Source organism: Crocodylus porosus, unplaced genomic scaffold, assembly GCF_001723895.1.
Source record: "Crocodylus porosus isolate Cpor-Errol unplaced genomic scaffold, CroPor_comp1, whole genome shotgun sequence".
NCBI lineage: Eukaryota > Metazoa > Chordata > Crocodylia > Crocodylidae > Crocodylus > Crocodylus porosus.
Genome location: NW_017728943.1, coordinates 64,193,320 through 64,214,628, shown reverse-complemented (window position 1 = coordinate 64,214,628; position 21,309 = coordinate 64,193,320). Strand labels below are relative to the sequence as shown.

The 21,309-nt window shown below is 40.3% G+C and overlaps 2 protein-coding genes across 2 annotated transcripts in view; one reads left to right on the top strand and one right to left on the bottom strand.

Annotated features, from left to right (window-relative positions):
* USH2A (usherin) overlaps positions 1–5,613 on the top strand; it is a 652,515-nt gene extending 646,902 nt beyond the window's left edge. Inside the window, exon 72 of the mRNA XM_019549473.1 lies at positions 1,835–5,613. Within this exon, the coding sequence (XP_019405018.1) occupies positions 1,835–1,924 (90 nt within the window). The 3' untranslated portion in view covers positions 1,925–5,613. The remainder of the gene's footprint in view (positions 1–1,834) is intronic.
* An 851-nt stretch (positions 5,614–6,464) lies between these two features.
* Positions 6,465–21,309, bottom strand: part of KCTD3 (potassium channel tetramerization domain containing 3) — a gene marked incomplete at its 5' end in the record, with an annotated part of 43,512 nt that continues 28,667 nt past the window's right edge. The window contains 8 exons of the mRNA XM_019549472.1: positions 6,465–7,724; positions 8,734–8,872; positions 8,962–9,146; positions 11,479–11,575; positions 14,676–14,831; positions 18,934–19,104; positions 20,434–20,550; positions 20,719–20,806. Coding sequence (XP_019405017.1) covers positions 7,160–7,724; positions 8,734–8,872; positions 8,962–9,146; positions 11,479–11,575; positions 14,676–14,831; positions 18,934–19,104; positions 20,434–20,550; positions 20,719–20,806 — 1,518 coding nt within the window. The remainder of the gene's footprint in view (positions 7,725–8,733; positions 8,873–8,961; positions 9,147–11,478; positions 11,576–14,675; positions 14,832–18,933; positions 19,105–20,433; positions 20,551–20,718; positions 20,807–21,309) is intronic.

Genomic DNA, 21,309 nt, shown 5'->3' with positions numbered 1-21,309 from the left:
CAGTTAATTGTAATTAATTTTTTTAAGAAGTTGATCACATGAGTTAACTCAAACAATGATTAATGCATTAATCGCACACATGGTTTTGGAGCCCATGCTCAGGCTCTGCGCCGCTGCCATCACTGCCGCCTCTGGGCTGCCCAGTGGGGCAGCAGTGGCAGTGCAAAGGACTGCAGAGCAGTCCAGGTGTGGGCTCTGGGGAGCTGTAGCAGGAGTGGGGGAAGAGGTGGGCCCGCACAGACACACATATGCAGCCTGTAGCCAGCCAGGAAGGCAGTCCAGTGGCATATGGAGCAATACACAGCAGGTAAGTCTGAAGGGGAAAAGGGTGCAGATCGAGGCCCCTATGGTGTGGGAGGGAGTGGGGCAGAGGCAGGGACTGGAGTGAATGGGGCCCTGGAGCTGGGATGGATCATGGGACAGAGCAGCGGGCAGCTCATCCAGGGGTGCAGGAGAGGCTCCTGCCACTGTGTGCACCCTGGGAGAGGCATGTGGGTGCACATGCCACCTGGATTTGAGCGTGGGTTGGAGGTGGGCTACCGCTGTGGGCTGGGACTCTGCACCCTGCTGCCTTTGCCGTGTGAGCCAAGTGCCATGCTGTCTCCTGCAACCAGGTAGGCATGGGATGTGGCAAAGCCAGTGCACAGCTTCTGAAGCAGAGGCAGCAGGGCGCAGAGCCCCAGTCTGCAGTGGCAGCCCACCTCCACACTGCACACAAATCCAGGGGGCAGATGGCCCCCATGCCTCCTCTAGGGTGTATGCAGCAGAACCCCCCCGTACCCTCCCATGACCCACCCTGGTCCTGGGGCCCTACTCACCCCAGCCCCTGCCCCACTCCATCCCTCACAGTGGGAGGCCTCAATCTATGCCCCACACCTCTTGCCCCCCACAGACTTACCTGCTGGGCAGTATCTGCATCTGTGTGTGTCTGTCTGTCCCTCACTCCCAAGCCACAGCACCCCCCCCCACCCAGTCCTGCTGCTGCCCCTCACTCCTGACCCACAGTACCCTGCATCCTGCCTGGCTGTGCGGGAACTCCCCTGCCTGGGCTCCAACCTCCCCACACATCCCAACAGCCCCCCCCCACCCCGAGTATCTGCATAATTTTACGTAACTTTGAGTTTTTCTGCACATAATTCTGAGTTTTTAGCTGTGCAATTAAAATCATGATTGTGACTTTTTTTTAATCGCAACTAATCGCAATAATTTTTACATTGTTTGACAGCCCTCAAAAAAAAAAAAGACACATCAATGCTTGCAGCAAGGACTGGAACTAAGTTTCCCCACCTGCTTCCTCCCTGCGGCCCAGCAAATTTTGAAATCTTTTCTGTAGTGTCACAGCTCAACAGTTTCACTTCTCCTGGAATGTCAATAGCTAGGGCATACTCCAGGAAGGCAAAATATGTGGGTTTTGGTAGCCCCTCATGGGAAGGGACATAGTCCTTCTTTCCACAATTTAGGCAAGTGCATTTTAACGCTTCCAGAGTTCAGTGCGTTTCATGTTGCATTCAGTGGTGCTGAAGACCCTCTGGATTGGGTCCCCCTGTAGGGGGAGGGAAATGAACATAGACCTTGAACATCCCAAATAGACTTAAGAGCAAAGAGAGCTCATCTGCTCACCCATCAGGATGGCGACAGCTTGGGGCATGCCCCAAAACATTAAGTGCATGGGAAATTTTAGGGTAATAATCTCAGACTTGCATAGAATTTAGACACCAAAGTACTTGTGTGGACTTAGCCTTCAGTGCCTAAGTATTAAAGTCATGCAGAACACAAGTCTTCTTTTGTGACTCAAGCTGCAACTTATTTGTCTTTTCTCCTTCCTTTTTCCTAGTATGTGGAGGATGAAGATCTCATTAATGCCATCAAGGGCTTCAGCACAGTAACAAAAGAGCACACATCTTTTACTGATACCCATCTGTAATACACATTTGAATATCATGGCCAATCCAAAGAAGCTGGAGGAGTCCAAAATCCTTGCTTGGTTCAACTTGCATTAAAATGAATATAAATGTGGGATTGTGCTCCAAGTGATGTGCCTATTGCACCTTTAGCAATATGAATTATTTTTTTATTATATCCTTATGAGAGCCAAGAGTAGTTACATGCTGTATTAACATTCTCATACACACTGAGGTGTAAGTCGTTCATGTTCATCAGGCTAAGGACGTTAAGGAAACTTCCTTAGCCTAAGGGTTTTTGAACCCAAAAACTTGCTGCTTAATTGTTTTCCAACTATTTAAGTTGGTCTAATAAAAGATACGATTCACCCAGAGAACCTTGTCATACACACACTCTTCAGTGTTACATGTTTATTACAAGGCTGTGTAGTAGTATTTTAAAAGAGGCAGACGGAAATAATATCTTAGGAAGTAATAAGTGACTTATTATACACTAATTCCTTTCAAAGTTAATTTTAAATATCAGATATTGTACAGAAAAGTTTTACACGTACTATTTTTAAGATGCCTGAAACTTTTAAGGAGTTTTTATTATTATATTCTAGTGGGATGTTTATTAGAACGGAAGTTAGTTGCATCAGTCACAAGGATAAATAAGACTATAAAAAATTGATATCGTCACTTAATATAGAAGAAATTTAGCTGTTTTTAATAGCATTAGAACTCAATTCAATCAGAAATCAAAAGGCGGGGGGGAAGAGTGCATTATTTTAGCTTTAAAAAAATCTTTGACAAAATATTTGAGCTATTGCATAGTGTGCAAACTTGTTTAGCTGTCTATATAATCTTGAACTCATGTACTTCCTTCTCACCCAAAATCGTTACATATGCTTTAGCTGGATGTACAAAAAGGCTAAATCCAGTGGCATCTTGATTTCAGGGGGCTCAGAACTTTGCTACATCATTTGTACACAAGTACATTTGCAATATACTGAACATACACTAAGTTATGTTGCTGTGGATTTTATTTACATCTGTAGTAGTTCATGCTGTCTGCCCCCTTGTGTAAGTCTTAGAATTCTGGTTAGTCTGACTCCCACACCCCCAGCTTATTTCTTTTTTTTTTCTTATTAACAATTGAAACTTGTGTTTTATATTGTCATCATTTAGTGCGGCAGACCCACCCCTTAGCACTGAGAAAAACTCTTCCTTGGTAAGAGCAATGAAAAGTCATCACACATTTAAATTGACAAAAGCGAAGTGCAAAAAGTCACCATAAGACTATGAAGTTCATGGGGAATGTGGAAAAAAAGCAAAAGTGGAAGAGGAAACCTACCCACAACAAAGCTGAGGCATGAATAAGACAGTCAGCATAACTGTTTTTGACAAGTTATCATGTTTGCTTTAACACTCAGCATATGAGCAAGAAGGTTAAGGCCATAGGAAAAGCTGTTTGTAATGCTATGAGCAATTAGCATAAGCAGAAATTTACAGCTAGGTTCTGCTCTCCTGCCTCTCCCTCCCTCCCCAGGCCTAATCTGACTAAATTAATAGCACTACTTGCAAAAAACAGTAGCATGAGCAGAAGACAAGAAAGGAACAACAATTTATTTTCGATTCTGTCACAATGGCTACAACATAGTTGAGTATGTTCAGATTATCAAACTCGAATTTCAAGTAGCGTAATTATTTCTATGGTAAGAAAAAAAGGTGTGCATTATCTGTACCAAGTAACTTAGTATCATTATTTTCCCAGTGTGTGAGATACTGTTGTCCCCATGCATTAATAAAATGAAGATATGACAATAAAAAAAAAAAAAAGGTTAAAATGTAAGCGTATTTTAAGCATATTTCTTGCAATGAAGTACAGGTGCTTGTTTGAAAGATACGTATTTTCGGTGTTGCAATAAAGTAGCTACCGACTTTTATGCTTCCTTCTTACCAATTCACTTTTTCTTTAAAAAACAAAACCAAAAAACCCTACTAAACAACAAACTGAGTTGTTTACCAAGCAGTCTCCTATTATTAAAAACTGTCTCCTATTTGGAAACTTAAAATTTTAAAAAGTTTCATGCTCTTTTGGGACTTTAAACATTAGCTATACCTGGTGTAATTGAAAACCCATTGATATTTGTTCATCTCAATAGCTGTAATTTTTGGTATTAATGAAGGAATAAAAAATAGTATGAAACTAAATGGTTATTTGTGTTTGTACTTTTTTAGGCTAACGTAAAAATATTTAAAAGCAAAGGTGGGTATACACATGCACACACTTTTACTGAACAGACTGTGATATAGGACTTGTAAGTAGAAGGGGAGCTCAGTAGCTGACATGGTTAATAACTTACGGATCATCAGTAGGTAAGGAAATGATTTAAAAGACAAAAACAACAGCAATAAAAAAAACAGCCACTTTCATGGGGTTGTTTACCAAAAAAGCAGAAGCCATGCAAAACTAGTCCTAACACATGGTTTTGACCCATTATCTCTCATTCAATATGCAAGCACCACTAGCTTGTTTTATTATTCTATTGAGGTTGTACCAATGTTTAGCTGCATTAAGTTTCCCATTGTAAACAACGGATTACGCCTGTTATGCTGGAAAAACTGTGAAGTATGCAAACCGTACAGCTTGTGTAATGTGGAGACTTACAGCAGAGATGCTCTCCATGACTTTTGGTTAAAGCAGCTCTCATTCAGATACCTTCCTGAAGTGTTTCTGTGTACAGAAAACCCATGTACAGAGCAGCCTCAGTTTGCACTTAAGACTTGAGGAAAAATGAATTCATTTTACAGCAAGCTGAATTTCCTAAGCATCTGAGGATAGGCTGTGAACTCCCATTTTCCTTCCAAGCCCTGCTCTTGGGTTGGTATTGAGGGGGAGCACTTGTGATTCTGAAGTTAGCTTCAATGTGTGGTAGAGAATGAGAGGACTAAAACAAAGCAAATGCATCTGTTCTGTCCCTAACACTGTACTGCAAGTACTGAAATAAAGGACTACTGCCTATGTATATGCAGAACTCTCAATTATAATAGTGCAACAGTGCATTGATGCCCAAGTAAAAGTTGATTCATTTCCCCCACATTGCATCTTTTCTTCTTTATTATTAGTGCCAAGAACAGGCGTGGCCTTGTATGTACAGTAGCAGGTGGAACCTGCCCTAAACAACTTCATTTAAATAGACAAGACAAAGATAGTTGGGGAAAGGGACAATGCATTTCAGCAAATGAATAGTGACAGCATGACATTATGCTAGGCATTTTGTGGGGGAAAGGAATATTTTGGGAATGGACAAGTGAAGGGGAGTTAGTAAGACAGATGGCAGGAAGCTGAGGTAAGGAAGTGAGCACAGAGGGGGTTGAAGCTAGTGCCAGGCAGCACAGCAGAGGAAGTTTAGTTAAAACTGTAAGATAGCTTCCTCATGTACATTCATCCCAAGACCTGAAATTTAAGGTTTTTTGGTTTTCACATAATGTATCCATAAAAAGGACAGCGAATGCCAAACTCTACCTACCACTTGTAGTTTCAATCTAGTCTATGGTGACATGAACCAGAAAATAACTCCTTGGTTTACTGATCATAGGGTGTTAAAAAAATAAATTAAATTAAAAAAACCCCACAAACCTATTTCGTGTGTCAAAAACCAAAACAATGTTTTCCTTTCAAAATTTTCAGATGGCCTGAAAGCAGCAGTGTTAAGTGTACAATTTTCCCCATTCTTGAAAGAAGCATAAGACATCAGCTCATCAGCTTTCTTTTCCATAAGCTGCAACTCTTGCTTTAGTTGGAACTACTGTAACTCCAAACTCCAAATCTTCATTTCTGGGCACTCTCCAAGGGCATAATCATTCTCCAATTGAGCGCTTCCCCTTGGACACCCATTTCTTACCTGGTCTTCCTGTGCTTCCACCCAATTACGCAGCAAACATGCAATGGTCAGCAGCTCATTATCTTGGCTTGTTTTTTGCGTTTTGAAGTTATCTTAACATTTTGGGTGGTGATGGAAAGAGTAGGAAAAAGCAGCTACATATCTTCTATGATCTCTGGGTTTATAAAATCTGAGTCCTAAAAGAATCTACCTATGTAATAAGGGCTACAACAAGCTAAAACCCATTATAACCACTGTATTTACCCATTATAACCAACATATTCCATAAAGGGGGACTATCAAGTGAAAAGGATACTTTCCATAGTTCTGTTGTATGGAAAGTATTGCATGCATGTATATGTATGTGTATGCATGATCCATGCATGCTGTTTTGGTTTTTTTTTGCTTAACACCATAAAATAAAAATGGGTGGGTGGGGAACCTCAATCTAGCATCTGGGGATCTGAAAATGTTTGCTCATAATAGGAAAAGCACAGTAATCACTGATGTTCAGCAGCCATTTTAATAAAAAGGTGAGTGTGAATGGCTTATGAAGGAATGACTACTTCATTTCTTAGTACTATGTGGAGCAAAATGTAAGCTTTTCCATACCAATAGGTTACATTCTATATTTCAAAGCTGTCTGGAAGACTAAAAAAGGGAAAAACATAAAACACCAATACACAACCACCAATTACTTCCTTTGCACTTTAATATTAGAACAAATATATGCAAAATTATGTTTTTACAGCATCTGTAAGCTTAACAAGACAGCATATAAAGTTAAAATATGTCAAATTTATTAATACTGAAAAAATAATTGTGGCGCTTCAAACAAGGCAAACTCCAGCAACAGCAGCTTTCCATCAATTCATTTTCTATCGGATCAAATTTTTAACGGTGAAAGTGAGCAAGGTGGGCAGCCTCACATAACTGCAAACAATGTGATTACATAGCTTTAAGACTAGTAAGCAGGTGACAAGCATAATATTCTGGTGCTTGCAAGGGGAAAGGTCAAGTAATAGTAATCAGAAGGTTACCCACAATAGAAAGCTCTCCCCATGACAAACACTGTAGTGCATGCTGGACTTCATTAAATAGAATTTTACATCTATATTTTGTACCAAGTACTGTACTTCATTTTCATATTGTTATATAAAGCCAAACAGATTTAAAGTACTTCTAAAAGTGTTTGCACTGTAAACCAATGTAGCTGTTTTAGAAAAAAAAAAATTAAATCTCAGTTTAGCCTTAGTCCAGTTTTAAATTCTTTCAGTTAAAGACACCAAAATTAAACCTGTTAAATTTGTAGTGTAAAAACTGCATCCAGTTTAGTGTTAAACTTTCATTTGAATTCTTGCAAGCAAACGTGCACCATTAACAGCATTTTCACAAGCTATAGTCTTGGCAGGAGGAGTCATTCTTCTTGTGCCGTGGAGAAGTGGTAGCCTTTGTTGGTGATGGGGATGCTGTACCAGGTGATTCAGGGCCTCCTTCCACAATGATTGGTGAAGATGCCAAAAGAGGCACCTTCTTTCTCCCCAGGAACCCTCCTCCTTCAAATCCACTCTTCTTTTTATTCTCCGAGCGGATTTCACATTCATCATCTGTTCCTCTCTTCTTCAATTCCAAACTGCTTTCAGGCATTTTCTGAACCTCTGTTCCACAATCTGATGTTCTAGCAGCTCTTACTTCAAGTACTGCTGCCTTTCTATCAGTTCCATTGCTGTCACCTGCCATCTTCTTCGCTTCAGCTTGTAGTGGACTCAGATTGCCATTCTCAGGGACAGCTTTGTCCACCATACTTTTGTTTAGATTGAAAGTCTGAAAATCCCTGTAGCTGTGAAAACTCTCAGTCCGCCTTGCCCTGGCTAACAAGGGACTCTCTCTATATGGCCTTACTGAGCCATATGTAGCAGTTTCGTGGATGGTTTCGTGATGTTGTAACTGGAGACTGAAAATACATTTGACAGTAAACAGTTTGGTCTATTAGTCACAACACATACTGAAACTAGCAAACATCACTTTCAAATTTCTCACATTTCAGCTTAATTTTCAAGAGGTGAGAGACTGCTTGCAAAGGAGAGGGTAAAAATGCACAGGAAAATATTTGGTCTGGATTCTCAGTTGTTACCAGAGCATATATTCGTGTGATCAATGGCAATCAGTCATTTATATAAAGGTAGGAGTGCTAGACTTCTGGCCTATAGGCCAAATGCAACCCATGGAGCCATGGCATCTGGTCCATAGAGCTCCCCACAGGTTGGGAAATTTGACAGTAGGGAAGTAGGGGCAATTAACACTGCCACCCTTCCTGCTGCCAAATTCCCACACCCCCTCTCCCTGGTATGGTAAAATTGGGGCCAGGCCACACGCCCTTCCCCTATGCAGCTGAAATTGGGGCTGGCTGCTCCTTGCCCCCCTCCATGTGGCCACGAAGAACTCCACTATGCCTGCCCCAGAAGCTGGCTCAGGGCCACTGGGCAGATCTGGCCTATGGATGTACTGAGCACTGTCCATCTGGCCTGCTGGGGAATAAAGATTGAGCAACACTGATGTAAGGGAAAAGTTTCTAAACATTTGGAGACTCATATCCTGTCAGCTGAATGCCTACTAACCAAAGAAAAATATGACTTATAAAGGAGGATCTTCCTAATTGGGAATTTTTCAGAGCTGTTCATTTCCAAACAAACTCAGCTGTGTTTGTCCTAGTGCTGGAAGTAACATTTTCTTGGAATATCCAATTTGTTGATATCCACAAGCAAGTTCTCATTCAATCCTTGAGCTGTGAACATACAAATTTAATAGGAGCTAGAGGTACGCTTGCCTTGCAAAAAAATCAGGACACTTGTTTAAAGTAACCAAAGTGAAAGTTAGATATAAAAAGAGATCAAATGTTGAAGTCTGAGCTCCAACCTTGGCCCGACGCACCTTACAGCGTACAACGTGGAACTCTGGCTTACCTGGAATTTGACTCCCGCAGACGGTTTTGCTGAACCACTGAAGTAGCTGGACTAATGTTAGGAGTGGCACAGCGAGACGTGCTCAGATCACACTGATCAAGCAACTTAAGCAGCTCTTCTTCTGTTGGACCCCCTATATCTTAGAAGAGAGAGATACTGATCACCCATCACATCTAACACAAGCATTCCAACTGAAAAAAATGTAAGTTCCATTACACTGCACCCTACCCTTGTCTTCACTTTTATTAACCATGTCCATGGCTGTGGTCAGATCCCACATCTGAATGCTGCCATTTGCATGGCCTGTGAAGAGGTAGCGACGTGGCCTTGAGCCCATCCTACTGGATCCTTCACATTCTCTTACAGTAAATGATGAAATTGTAGTACAGTCTACTGCCTGGATCTCACAGATTCTACGAACAAAAACAGAAACAACCAACATTTAAACACAATAGTAGCAATACTAAGACCTAATGGTTGGCACATCTGTGAAATACCCCTACTATACCTTTGGAGGTGATTAAGGCTTAGTTTTTTATTAAAATAATTGATCTATGGCTGAGAGGAGCTATGGTTTGTTTTATGGGATAATGACCTTTCAAAATTAAATTTCAGTGAACTGCAAAAGTTCTCATTCAATCTTGGGTCTCTCGCCCACTTTTCCCTATTACAATTTGAGAGGGATGTACAGACCGCCCAGTACAGCTCATGAACTTACTAGTTTTAAGGGAATCTGAGCTACAGATTTATTGATTCACTTGTACAAGTGCAAATCTCACTGGAGTAGCATAATCCTTAAAATTCCAATACTGGCTTTGAGACCATGCACAAAAACAGTATGTTTGTTTAAAAAGTGACAGAAGTTAAGCTAAAAATTTTGGTTCTCCCACAATAGTCCAGAGTGAGCAGTATTCGGGTCATCCAGTCTGTCCCTAATGCACATTTAATCCCTGCATTTGGCCCTTAGAAAAGTTTAAATGCAAGTAAAAACCTCAATAGCTCATTTTCAAACTAACTAAACAAAGGAAATAGGCCATTTGTACAGAAAAAAAAAAGTCTCTTTTTTGTTAAGGATCAGAGAGAAGAAAAAGTGACAAGATTACCCCATTCCTTTTTCTTTTCTTTCCTCAGAATTACTACTGATGGCATCAACATTTCAGGCTTAAAGTTATCAAGAAGCAGCACAGGTTGATTAGAAATAAAAGCACAGTGTCTACATTAATACAAGAGGACAGGGAACAAGAACAGGTCAGATCTGAAGTGGGTTTTGAATTATTACTTTGCTAAAATTTACTCCAATATAACATTAATTTTAATAAACATTTGGCAGTCTCTTCATTGAATGTGTATAACACTAAATCACAGAGATTTACAGCATTTATTGGGATGATAACTTGGCCTCCAAACATATTAACAGCTTTCTAATGTTATTTGCTTAAAAAACCCCCAGCTAAACAAGCTGTCACACAGCTAGCCTGGATGCACAGAAAATGTAATCCCCTAATTCTTTTAAGAGTTGCTTATGAGTTTATGTAATGAACTTTGATGCAAAAGATTGATTCTCCTGAAGAGTTTCACTCATTACAAGATTAAACAATTAAGAAATGATGCGTCATATCATGGGTACAGTGAATCATTACTAACAGAGATGGCATCAGGAATTTCAATTAATCTATCTTTTTTCAAATAATAGCCAGGGCTTTCAAAAGCACCTGGGATATTGCCACCCCATCACTGGCATTTTGTGTGTTTTAAAAAGGAAGCGTATAATCTATTTACTTATTACAAAAGCTGGTGTTGTACGGAAGCATATAGGAGAACACAAAAAAAAGTGACTCCAAAATCAGGAACATAATTTAACATCCACTGGGAAGACTGAAAATTACACTTTGGTTGTAACACAGTTTTACTGTTGCAATACAAGTAAAATACAAAATTGATTTTATGTCTTTATTTAGCTCCTTTTGTCCAAAGAAATCAAGCACTTGACAAATATCAAGACAGACAAAATCTCCTTAAGGCAAGTGTATCTGTTTTACAAATGACTTTGAATAGCCCACAGATACATTAAATTGGTGTGACTGTTGTAAAGAGAACCCGGAGTCCTGTTTTCCTATCCCATGTGAATGGGGAAGGGTTATTTTGGAACACAGAATAAGAAAAAAAAAATCTAATTGCAAGTTATTTAATATTGTGACAACTAGTTTGACTCAAGGTCTTATTCAAATAATAAAATGTTACAGGTCTTTGGCCTTGCTTTTGTTATAAATTATTTAAAAATTCTCTCAGCAGTACTTTTGCTTTTTTTTGTATTACGTGGTATTTTTTTGGTATTTTTTTGGGGGGGGGGGGGTTGATTTTCACAAAAATTAGAAGTTTCAGTTAAAGAAAGTGAAAACCACCTATAAGGCCATCAGTGTAAATATAGATGTATAGATACATATCACTGTTTTTGTAGTCACTGGACAACTATTTTAAGGTAACTTGTGATTATGCTAGTTGAAGTCCTGCAACCACAGAACAAGAAAAATCTTGTCTGTGATCTGATACTTACATTTGATATTAAAGAAGCCTTATCAGTTTTTAGTATAGCTGTATATACACGCACACATGCCTAAACGTGTGCATGTGTATACATATTATTTTATACACATATGCAAAGTACAGCAAATTGATTTTAGGTGAGCTGCACCAGGTAGCCATATAAAACAGACAACTGCTTGAAAGCAGAGCTGTGGCAATTACCTTTTTCCTGTAGAAGATAATCGCACAAAAAGCTTATTAGTGATGGGAACAACTTTCTGAATGAACACCTGTTGATCATCACGCTCTCCAAATGGTCCTGGAGTTAGAAAGAGAAGTATGTATTTTAAAATGCATTCCTCTGACATTTAATAGAAATAAAAATCACTTTCCTACATTTAGCATTGTTGGTTGTAGCCGTGTTGTTCTAAGGACATCAGCAGACAAGGTTCTTTGGGTAGATGCGATATCTTTTAATCAGACAAACTAAATAATTGGAAAAATTGTTCTTTGCAAGCTTTCAGGCACAAACACCCTTCTTCAGGGATACAGAAAGTCTGTTGGTGTTTGTGTGCTGTCCTGGATCTGGATTCCTATTCTACCCAGGAAGGCAAACATACACCAACAGACTTTACCAAGTCTGATGAAGGGCATTTGTACCCGAAAGCTTGCAAAGAACAAATTTTTCCAACCATTTAGTGTTTGTCTAATAAAAGATACCACCTCTACCCAAAGAGCCTTGTCTGCCTATTTCCTACATTTAGACATCCTACAGAAATCTGGAATCATATTAAAATCACACGCATTCTGGAGTCTATGCTGATTTGCACATTAGCAGACAAAATAGTGCTTTTGTATTGTGCTGTATAATTATGGAATACTACCCTGAACAAACCCAAGAGAAGAGGTGTTAGTTTTGCCTAATTCTGAACCACAAAGAAGCAAGCTAGTCACGTGGATGCGTGTGCCTACATGGGGCCCGTATCACTTGCCTAGTCTGAAAGGACTAACTCCCAAACTGCGCATGTGCTACATGCATGCCAGGAAGCTCTGCATCTCAGAACACTACTGTGTGTGCCTATACTGTTTCAGCTTTAGGAGTTCAGGCACTTGGAGCAGGAGCAGCAGTTTAGCACAGCACAGCCTCAGGCTGCATAGACCTCTCCTTAAATTGTTACATTTTGTTAACCCTTCTTAAGGTAAAGGTGTAATAAAACATTATAACAATAAGAAAGTGATGGACTCTGTAATATAATACAGATGCAACTAGGGGTACACCAATAAAGATTTTTTGGGCCAATATCGATGGTTGATTATTAACCAGCCATAAATTGGCCAATATGCAGCTCAGCAGCTTGGAAAGCAGCGTCTGGCCAGTAAGACTGTGGAGGGGAAGGGACGTTGGGGAGGGAAGGGTGCAGGGTGGAGACTGAGGCCCCAGCGATGAGGGAGTGAGGCTGGGGCAGAAACAGGTGCTGCCCAGCTGGGGGAGGACAGAGCCGCAGACAGCTCATCCGGGGGCACGGGGAGAAGAGACAGCTCCCCCCATTGCATATACCCTTGGGGGAGGCACAGGAAGCATGTGCCCCCAGATGTGTGTGGGGCAAGGGTGGGCTGCCTACTGTGGGCTTGGGGCAGGTGGCAGCAGTGGTACTGGGAGGGGGGCTACGATGAATTCTGGGGTAGCTGTAAGCCCACCCCATAACCGCCCCTCCCAGGGCTGCTTCCGCACACCCTGCCTAACCTGATTGCAACCCCAGCCAAGACCCCCTGCCAGAAAGAGGCTGGCGCAGCCCCCTGGCCTTGAATCCACAGTAGGCAGCCTGCCCCCACCCTGTGCACAGATCTGGGGGGGGGGCACATGGCCCGCATTTCCCCCCCCTCCGGGAGTGTGCACAGTGGCAAGAGCCATCTCTTCCACTCCCCCCAGACAAGTCACCAGTGGCTCCATCCTGCACCGCATCCCACCCCAGCTGGTTGCCTGCTCCAGTCTCAGCATCACTTCCTCCCCCTCACCATGGGGCCTTGATCTGCCCCCCCTCACGTCCCTGTCCCCCCACAGACTTACTGGCCAGAAGCTGCTCTCCAAGCTGCCTGGCTGCATTCTTGGCTGTGTGCGTGCTGTGGCTGTGCACACATATGCAGCATTTAAAGTAGATGACATTAATCAGCTACACTGGCCAAAAAAAGCCGATTGCCAGTAATGTCAATTTTCCTTTTACAAGTGCTGATATAATATGGACCAATATATCGGTGCACCTTTAGATGCAACTATTCCTAAAACACCTAGAAGCAAATTCACAGTGGGTGCAGTGATACCATCTTTTCAGACCACTCTGCAGTAGTAGCAGCTGGGGGCCCAAGCCCGGTAAGAATTCTGTTTCCATGCTCAGTGGCATATCCTGTCCCTTTCCCTCCTTCCCCTGCTCACCACAGCTACTGTCCCTGGCTGCGCTCCAAGAGGGGGAGCTCCACAGCTGCTCCTGCCTGGGACAGCAGCAGCAGTGGGTGGGTTACTTCTCTGCTAGGTCCCCCTGGGTGTTTCTCACCAGCCTGGCAGCAGGCTCAGGGAGGGGGAAACCCACTCATTACTGCTGTCCCCAGTAACACTGCACCACACAGCAACTTGTATAGGGCAGTGGGCGAAGAGGGTGAACAGGAGGAGAGGGGAAGAGATTCTTACCAATTCAGACTTCAGACAATCAAGTCCCCAGCTGCAGTTCCCGTGGTGTCATCTGCCCATCCCAAGGCAGGTTATTGGGAAGAGAAGCAGTAAGTGGCCACTGAGCCTACACTCAGCTATACAAAACCCTGGATCTGCCCATTAATACAATCATTCTTCTAGAATTCAATTTTGGTTTTAGTCTTACTGACCTCTCTTAAGTGCCAAGGGGGACATACAAATACATCTGTAATCTGGGGAAGTGGGGAGCCTGTGTGAAGTCAGACCTACAGAACTTATAAAAAACGTACTAATTTGAAGCTTGCCAGAGGGTGCTACTAATTTTTTTTTTTTTTTAAATAGCTACAGAGGGGTGCCTTGAGTCTAAAAAGTTAGAGACTCACTGGTTTAGGAAAGTAAGGTATAACTCAGAATAACAGGTAAATGGTTTTCATCATTTAATGGAAATGGGCAAAGCAAAAAAAAAAAAAGTCAACCTGACTCTACCCACCCTTACTAGGAATTAATTTTCAATGAGAAATATAAGAAATGCTACAGCATTTAAGAGGCAAGCTGATCTGACTCTTCTGTAACTGCAACTACTGGAAATCACAGCCGCTTTACTGATGCCAGTGTCAGTGAACCCCGTATTAAAATGAGAATAGAATTAAGCCCAGGAACCCCTAACTGAATTTCAATGAATCTCCACAAGCACAGTAGCACTCTAAAAGTCCAGTATGCAGTAATATTGGCTTACCTATGTCGTTTCCAGAAGAGTAACTGCCATGGCTCTCTGTTTCCTCCAGTGACAAGATTTTGAATGAAGCCAAAGGAGTAGAACCCGGCTGTGTTGAAATCATTCCTCTGAAACGAGTAACAGTCCATGTCCGAACATGGTTGTTATCAGCGCAAACTAGAAAAAAAACAGAAAGAAAGGAGTAAAGACATGGGAGTCTTTCCAAGAAAGAAACTTTTGGGTTTGATTCTTCCTTTTTTGTTTTTTTAAACAGACCTTTGATTTTATAAGCTATAAACTTTCAGGTTATTACCAAAGCCACTAGGTCTTACACTAAATCAGCATCACACGGGCTTCGAGTGATGGTCTCTACTTTCAAGCTTTCTTCATATTTCTCAGGCTCAAAAATTTTTGTCTTGCTCTCTCCTACTCTCACAAAGCATAACAAATATTGCAATGAAAGGTTTTTAGGAAGCATTTGTAGAGTGGTTGATACTAAGTTTCATATTATATTTCAGTGAGCTAGAAAGCAAAATTTATTAAAGATACTTAAAATTGTCATTTTACATTTTTAATCACTCTTCTTACCTTCCCATCTCATCTACTGTTCTTGGCTCCTCAGCTAAGCAGCACTAGTGGCTACCCTGACTTACTTGCATTATTTTCCTCCAGCAGTATGAACTGAATATGATATTGAAGTGAAAAGATCTCAGCACAAGAAGTGGTGGACCAACCTCTCATTCTCCCACCCTCCCATCCAGTTATAGGCTGGATGACTCCTCATTTCAGTTGACAATTAATCCTTTATTTAATCACTTGAGGAGCTACAATATCAATGCAACCGCAATCCCATACTAGCTGAACAAAAATTTAGTCAAAAGTGCCTCAAAATCCAATCCACAAATCAAATAGAGTGCAAGAGCTGTACTGTAGCCTCTTAAACACCATGCTGTCAACAGGCCCCACTTATCTATACCTGAAAGTGTAATTCAGTCTCTCTGCACCTTTAGTCATTTGCAGAAATTGCAAACAAGCATGTTGGCTGCAAGTAATAGTGTTTTCGCAATACTGACACTTTGCCCCTTGGAAAAAAAAACTTCATCTCTTCAAATACATTGGCCAATGACCAGATATAACCAAATCTCAGTTACTACTGACATGGGCTGGATTTCAAACAGTAACACTTAAGGAAAAAGTTTTCATGGCCTACCGCAAATCAGCTGGGCTGGAAGTTTTGTTTTTACAAACAGATACCTCTTTAATCTCTGGAAAACTGCATTTAAATTCTGCAGGAAAGTCTCTGTTTTATTATTAGTAGTAGTAGTACTACAACAACTCTGGGGCAGAAGACTAGAAATGCTGAAGAAGCTTCAAAATTAAAAAGCAGTTAAAAAGAGAAAAGACTTGTTCATGTCAATATGTTATGTGCAGTATTAAACCTATTTTACTATACACTGTCCCTGTATTTTAAACTTGTGCTGTGCTCCAGATTTTTTTGTATTCAAAACCTCGTGTAGTTAGGGGCAAGAATCTGGGTGCTGACAGCTGGAGAAGGGCTTTGTAGGCAAAGCAAGCACAAGAGGATATCTGAATTCTTGGATAGACATTATTGCTAAAATAATCCATCAGCAAAAGTTTATATCGATAAACATATTGTCATAATTAAAGAATGGTTTTTATTCAATTCTAATACATTTGCTCAGTTCACATCTTTTGGAGGCTCTCACATTGACTTTAATACAAACAACGTGTACTATATAATACATTTATCATTAATTCAATACAATGTCCTTGCTGCTGGCAGTTACACAAGGTGCCTATAGCTATTTAGCTTAGCAGAATAAACTGTCAGTATGAGACACTTCTATATCAATGCAACTGTGTCCACACTAAGGGAAACAAATTTAATGACTTTAGCAGATAAGAGAGAGGGGAAAAAAAAGTCACAGCCTTAACCAAAAGTTTTATCAATACAAAAAAAAGAAATATGCAAACCAGGTCTCAGGCAAACAACATTTAAACAATTCCAACTACTGTTCTCCACAATTCTAAGGGCTAGAAACTCCCTTTTGAAAAATAGCACGTATTCTTGTTTTCAAGCCAGGGAGAATCTTGGGATAGGTATATAAAATGCAGAAAACAATGTTTTGATTGAAAACATGAACAATGGTGATCATCGTTAATCATTGTTTTAATATCTGAATAAAAATGATTTAGCAAAATCAGTATGTTGTTTCGAGATAGGGACTATGAATAAAGTTAAACACATTTGAAAAAAGTCCAGACTTATCCTACGCACACTGGGTGTACTGTGCAAATCCTGACTTCTAACCTTTGTTTTTTTGGGCTGTAAAACAGTCCATATCTATCCATCCTGCATGGCTGTTGTGAGCTTTTAGTCAAAGAGAACAATCTATCATAGTGTTGCTATAGCTTTTCATATCTGCTTGTGGCTGTTTTTGAAATGATTTAAGAGACTGCACTGAAATACAAAGAACACAGTGATTACCATTTTGTTTGGCAAGCTGATTCACTGGCTAATTTTCCACCATTTGGAACCTTTAAATCCAAATTTCTGTCTTTCACAAAGAGATGCTCTAATTTAAGGGTGGTCAGAAGCACGTGTGCCACAAGTGGCATAGGCAGCCTCTGTTTGTAGCACACAACAGCTAGGAGAGGGAGCATGCAGCACACTGTCAGATAAGACATGGAGCACAAAGCAGAGCAACAAATAAGGCGGGGAAAGGGCACCTGAATAGCACTCACGGATGGTGCAGAGCTTACTTTTTTGCACGCTGGCTGAAAAGGTTGGTCACCACTGCTCTAACTCAGTTCTGAGTTTACCAGTATTTTTTACACCACAGTTAATAATAATCTCCGTCACTCTTCAAATTAGGCCCCAAATTAGGGCCTTGGAATGTGTTAACTGCACTTACAACACAAGCAGCTGAGTCTTCAAGCAGTAAAACATATGCTAAGTGCCATTATAGCATAGCAAAGTTAGGACTTTTTTGTTGAGGAGTATCTCCAGAACATAGTACCTACCATATAATACAATGAGAGACTTTGGTGTGGGGGGCAGAGGGGACATAGGATTGCAACAGCTGTCTGATGTTCCCAGGCCTGGCAACAATACCCTGCAGTGCAGCCCTCTTCAAGGACTCCAGGGCTTACCACACATTTATTTACATTGTAGCAAGCATTACCATAACACTGGTCAGACAGTTTTCCAACTCATAGTAATGCTTACTATGATCTAAATAAAACAAGTCTTGAGTGGAACATGCAACCAATTCTTTACTGGGTGAGGTCTGTTAACCTGCCTTGGGAATATCAGACTAGATGATCCCAGAGATCCCTTCTGGCTTAAAAATTCAGTATTAACAACATTCTTTAATATAAGTTAGTCTTTAAAATTGCCTGCTTTACAGCACATGATCTGAGCCTTCAACAGGCCAAGAACTGATATAAATACCTTCAAATGTGTGTGCAAATTCATCGGAACATGAAACTACTCATACAAAACACATTTACTGCGTTTACTCTAAGGGTTTACGCATGAACAAGTCCTCTTAGAAATTTTCTTGCCTTTCTTCAATGAAACAAACCCAGTGCTATGGGTAACACAGTGATTAAATGCACTGAGATTACATACAGAGATTAAAAAGTGCTATGGATAACATGATGCAAAGCAGTCCAACTGTTTTACAGTTAAAAAAATCCACATGACTGCTGTCTCTGCTCAGATTTATTTCAGTAGAGATTTACAGCTACATGTAGAACTACCACCACCAGCACCCTGGAATATATAGAGAAGGAGGTTAAATTAACTCATATCTTGCTGGTTACAGAAATTAGTATCTAATTATGCAGCTTTAATATTCTGCTCTGTAAAGGAAATCACAAATTACTGCAAATGTGATATTTAATATTTGTAAAATATATTGCATCTTGAAGAACTCAAAGACCAGGACAAATGTATAAATCATTTCAACCCTATTTTCACTGCTAATAGATGCCAAGATGGGATGCATTGCAAAAATAACATATTCAACCAAATCTTCAACACACTTAATCTTCTCAGTTCCATTCATTGTTTTAACAGCTGTTTTTGCCCTAATGTGCCCCTCATGAAGTCCTCCCTTACGTTTAATGAGGAGTCAGCAAATTCAAACTAATAGTAGTACAAGGAAAGGAAAAAAATCATGACTATGCTAAGAAATGAAAAAGGGAGAAAAAAAGTAATCCACGTGCACATGTGCAGGGTAAACAAGATTACCTGACACAAGGTGCTTCTCGGAGAGCATGATTTTTGTAACAGGACTTCGATGAACTGTGAAAGTCTGAAAAAGTTGAGGGCCAGACCCAACTGTTTCAGGATGCTGTACAATCACTCTCACTGCTCCAGAGCTGGTGCCGTAGGCGATCTCAATCCAATTGCCGCTTACACCTACAACAGGAACAACCACAGAAATGTCTTCTGAAAACCAACATTCTCTTTAAAGAGGTAAAACATTATTCATTGTACTGATGCAACTACTTATTTTAGCACTCCTAACTAATGAACTTAAACATTTTTGTAATTGTCACCAAGTCAGTGAGCTTACTTCCAAGGCAATCATTCGCCATCTACTATTGTATAGTATGTACCCCTGTACCTCCTGCATTGCCTCCCTGCCCCTCCTCAAAAAAACAAAACAAAACAAAACAAAAACAAAACAAAGAGATGGGAGGGAAGAGAACAAATCAGACCATCATGCAGATGATCTATGGTAAGACCATCAAAGCAGTCTTTCTGGGTTTTTCAGAGTGAAAAACAGCAAGACTAATCTGCCATTCAAGCTCTTCTTCCCTCTCAGTTGCATCATAAATACAGTTATGGAAAAGAAACAAAATCTTGCCTGACATACCACCTAGCCTCATTTGAAAACAAAACAATTATTTTCCAAACATTTATAAATAGTAACTTACACACATTAAACTTAGTTTTGTGTTGTTACCGACATGATTTCTTGTAACAGCTAACGAGAGAAAGAAGAATGCAAACCACAGTGGTGCATGTGAAACATATCAGTGCTGAATTATTACTTCCAAATAAGATGCCCTTTTGTGTATAGCCATTTAGATTTTTTTTCTTTGCTGTGGACGATACCATCTGTTCAGCATGCACAGGAGCAGAAGAGCAACCCCAAATTGCAAAGGTTGTTAGTACCCTCTGGTCTGAACCCAAGTTTTGAAGGTTTCTTTATGACCTTTAATGCCTGCATACAGATTCCCAGCAAGCAACTTTGGCACAATCTGACCATGCTGGGGAAGAGAGGAAAAAAAAAAAAAAAAGAGACATGTAGGATGCAGCATCTTGCACACAATGGTACAAGAACATTGGGCCTTTAAAAAAAAAAAAAAATTAAGGATTAACAAGACTGCTAAAGAAGAGTTTCATTCTATGAATATTTGCATAAATGGGTCTGGGAATGAATCCATCTTGATCAGGAGCAATAATATTTGGGCATTCCAAATCCTAGAATACTGTAATGAATCTCTTTTAATTAAGAAAAATTCTCACCCAAAATGACAATTTACATAATAATACAGGCAATATGAAAGTGTAAGTACGTTTAAACACAGGTTTGTTTTTTATAAAGATTTGCTTATTTCATTAAACATAGCACTGCAACTGCTGTTTAAAACCGAAATATTCTTAAAATATGTGCTACTTAAACCTTGCTGTTTGTTGACCTTCAGAGAAGTATAATACAAATTGAAGTCTTATACGAACTTGTTTTGGGTGTGAGGTAGACACTGAGTGCTGTAATAGCATCATTGGAGGGATCATGGTAAAGTTCTGTCACCAGCAGATCATTATCCTTCATTCGCAAGGGAAACTTCTGCATGTCTATCAAAAGAGAGGTATTATGGACAAAGTCAAACAGCAAAAATTTAGAAATCAATTTGAAAACCACTTCATCCCTTCATAAAATTTTATTTCTGTTAAGAATAACTGTTGATTGGCAGAAATATTGAACAATACAATCTTAATATCTTGCAATGTTTTTGTTCTTACCTATGTAATAGATAGAGCCATTGTTACAACCCAGCAGCAGGAAAGATCCAGCAGTATCGTAGCTTGTGATAGGAACAACATCCTGAACCTAGTGCAACAGTAAAGGAAATTCAAAACATTAGCTTACTGGTTTCTTCCAGTTCTGAATCTGTTGTTTTTTTAAAACAACAAGAAGAACTTTACTGCTTTTTGTATTCCATTAAAAAACAGTAACAAAAAACCACCAACCAAACAAAAATCTCTTTGGGTTCTTATACTGTATGCATCACAAACAAACATATGGGAGGGATTTTCAAAGTTTTCAGTATTTCAATAACTCTGTTACCAATGATATCAGTGGAAAATTTATAAATCTGTTATAATTTTCCAGGTACACAATCTAATTATTGGTGGTTTGCCTTGTATTTCATAGATTCATAGATGCTAGGGTCGGAAGGGACCTCAATAGATCATCGAGTGCGACCCCCTGCATAAGCAGGAAAGAGTGCTGGGCCTACATTACCCCAGCTAGATACACATCCAGCCTTCGCTTGAAGACCCCCAGGGTAGGGGAGAGCACCACCTCCCTTGGGAGCCCATTCCAGACCTTGG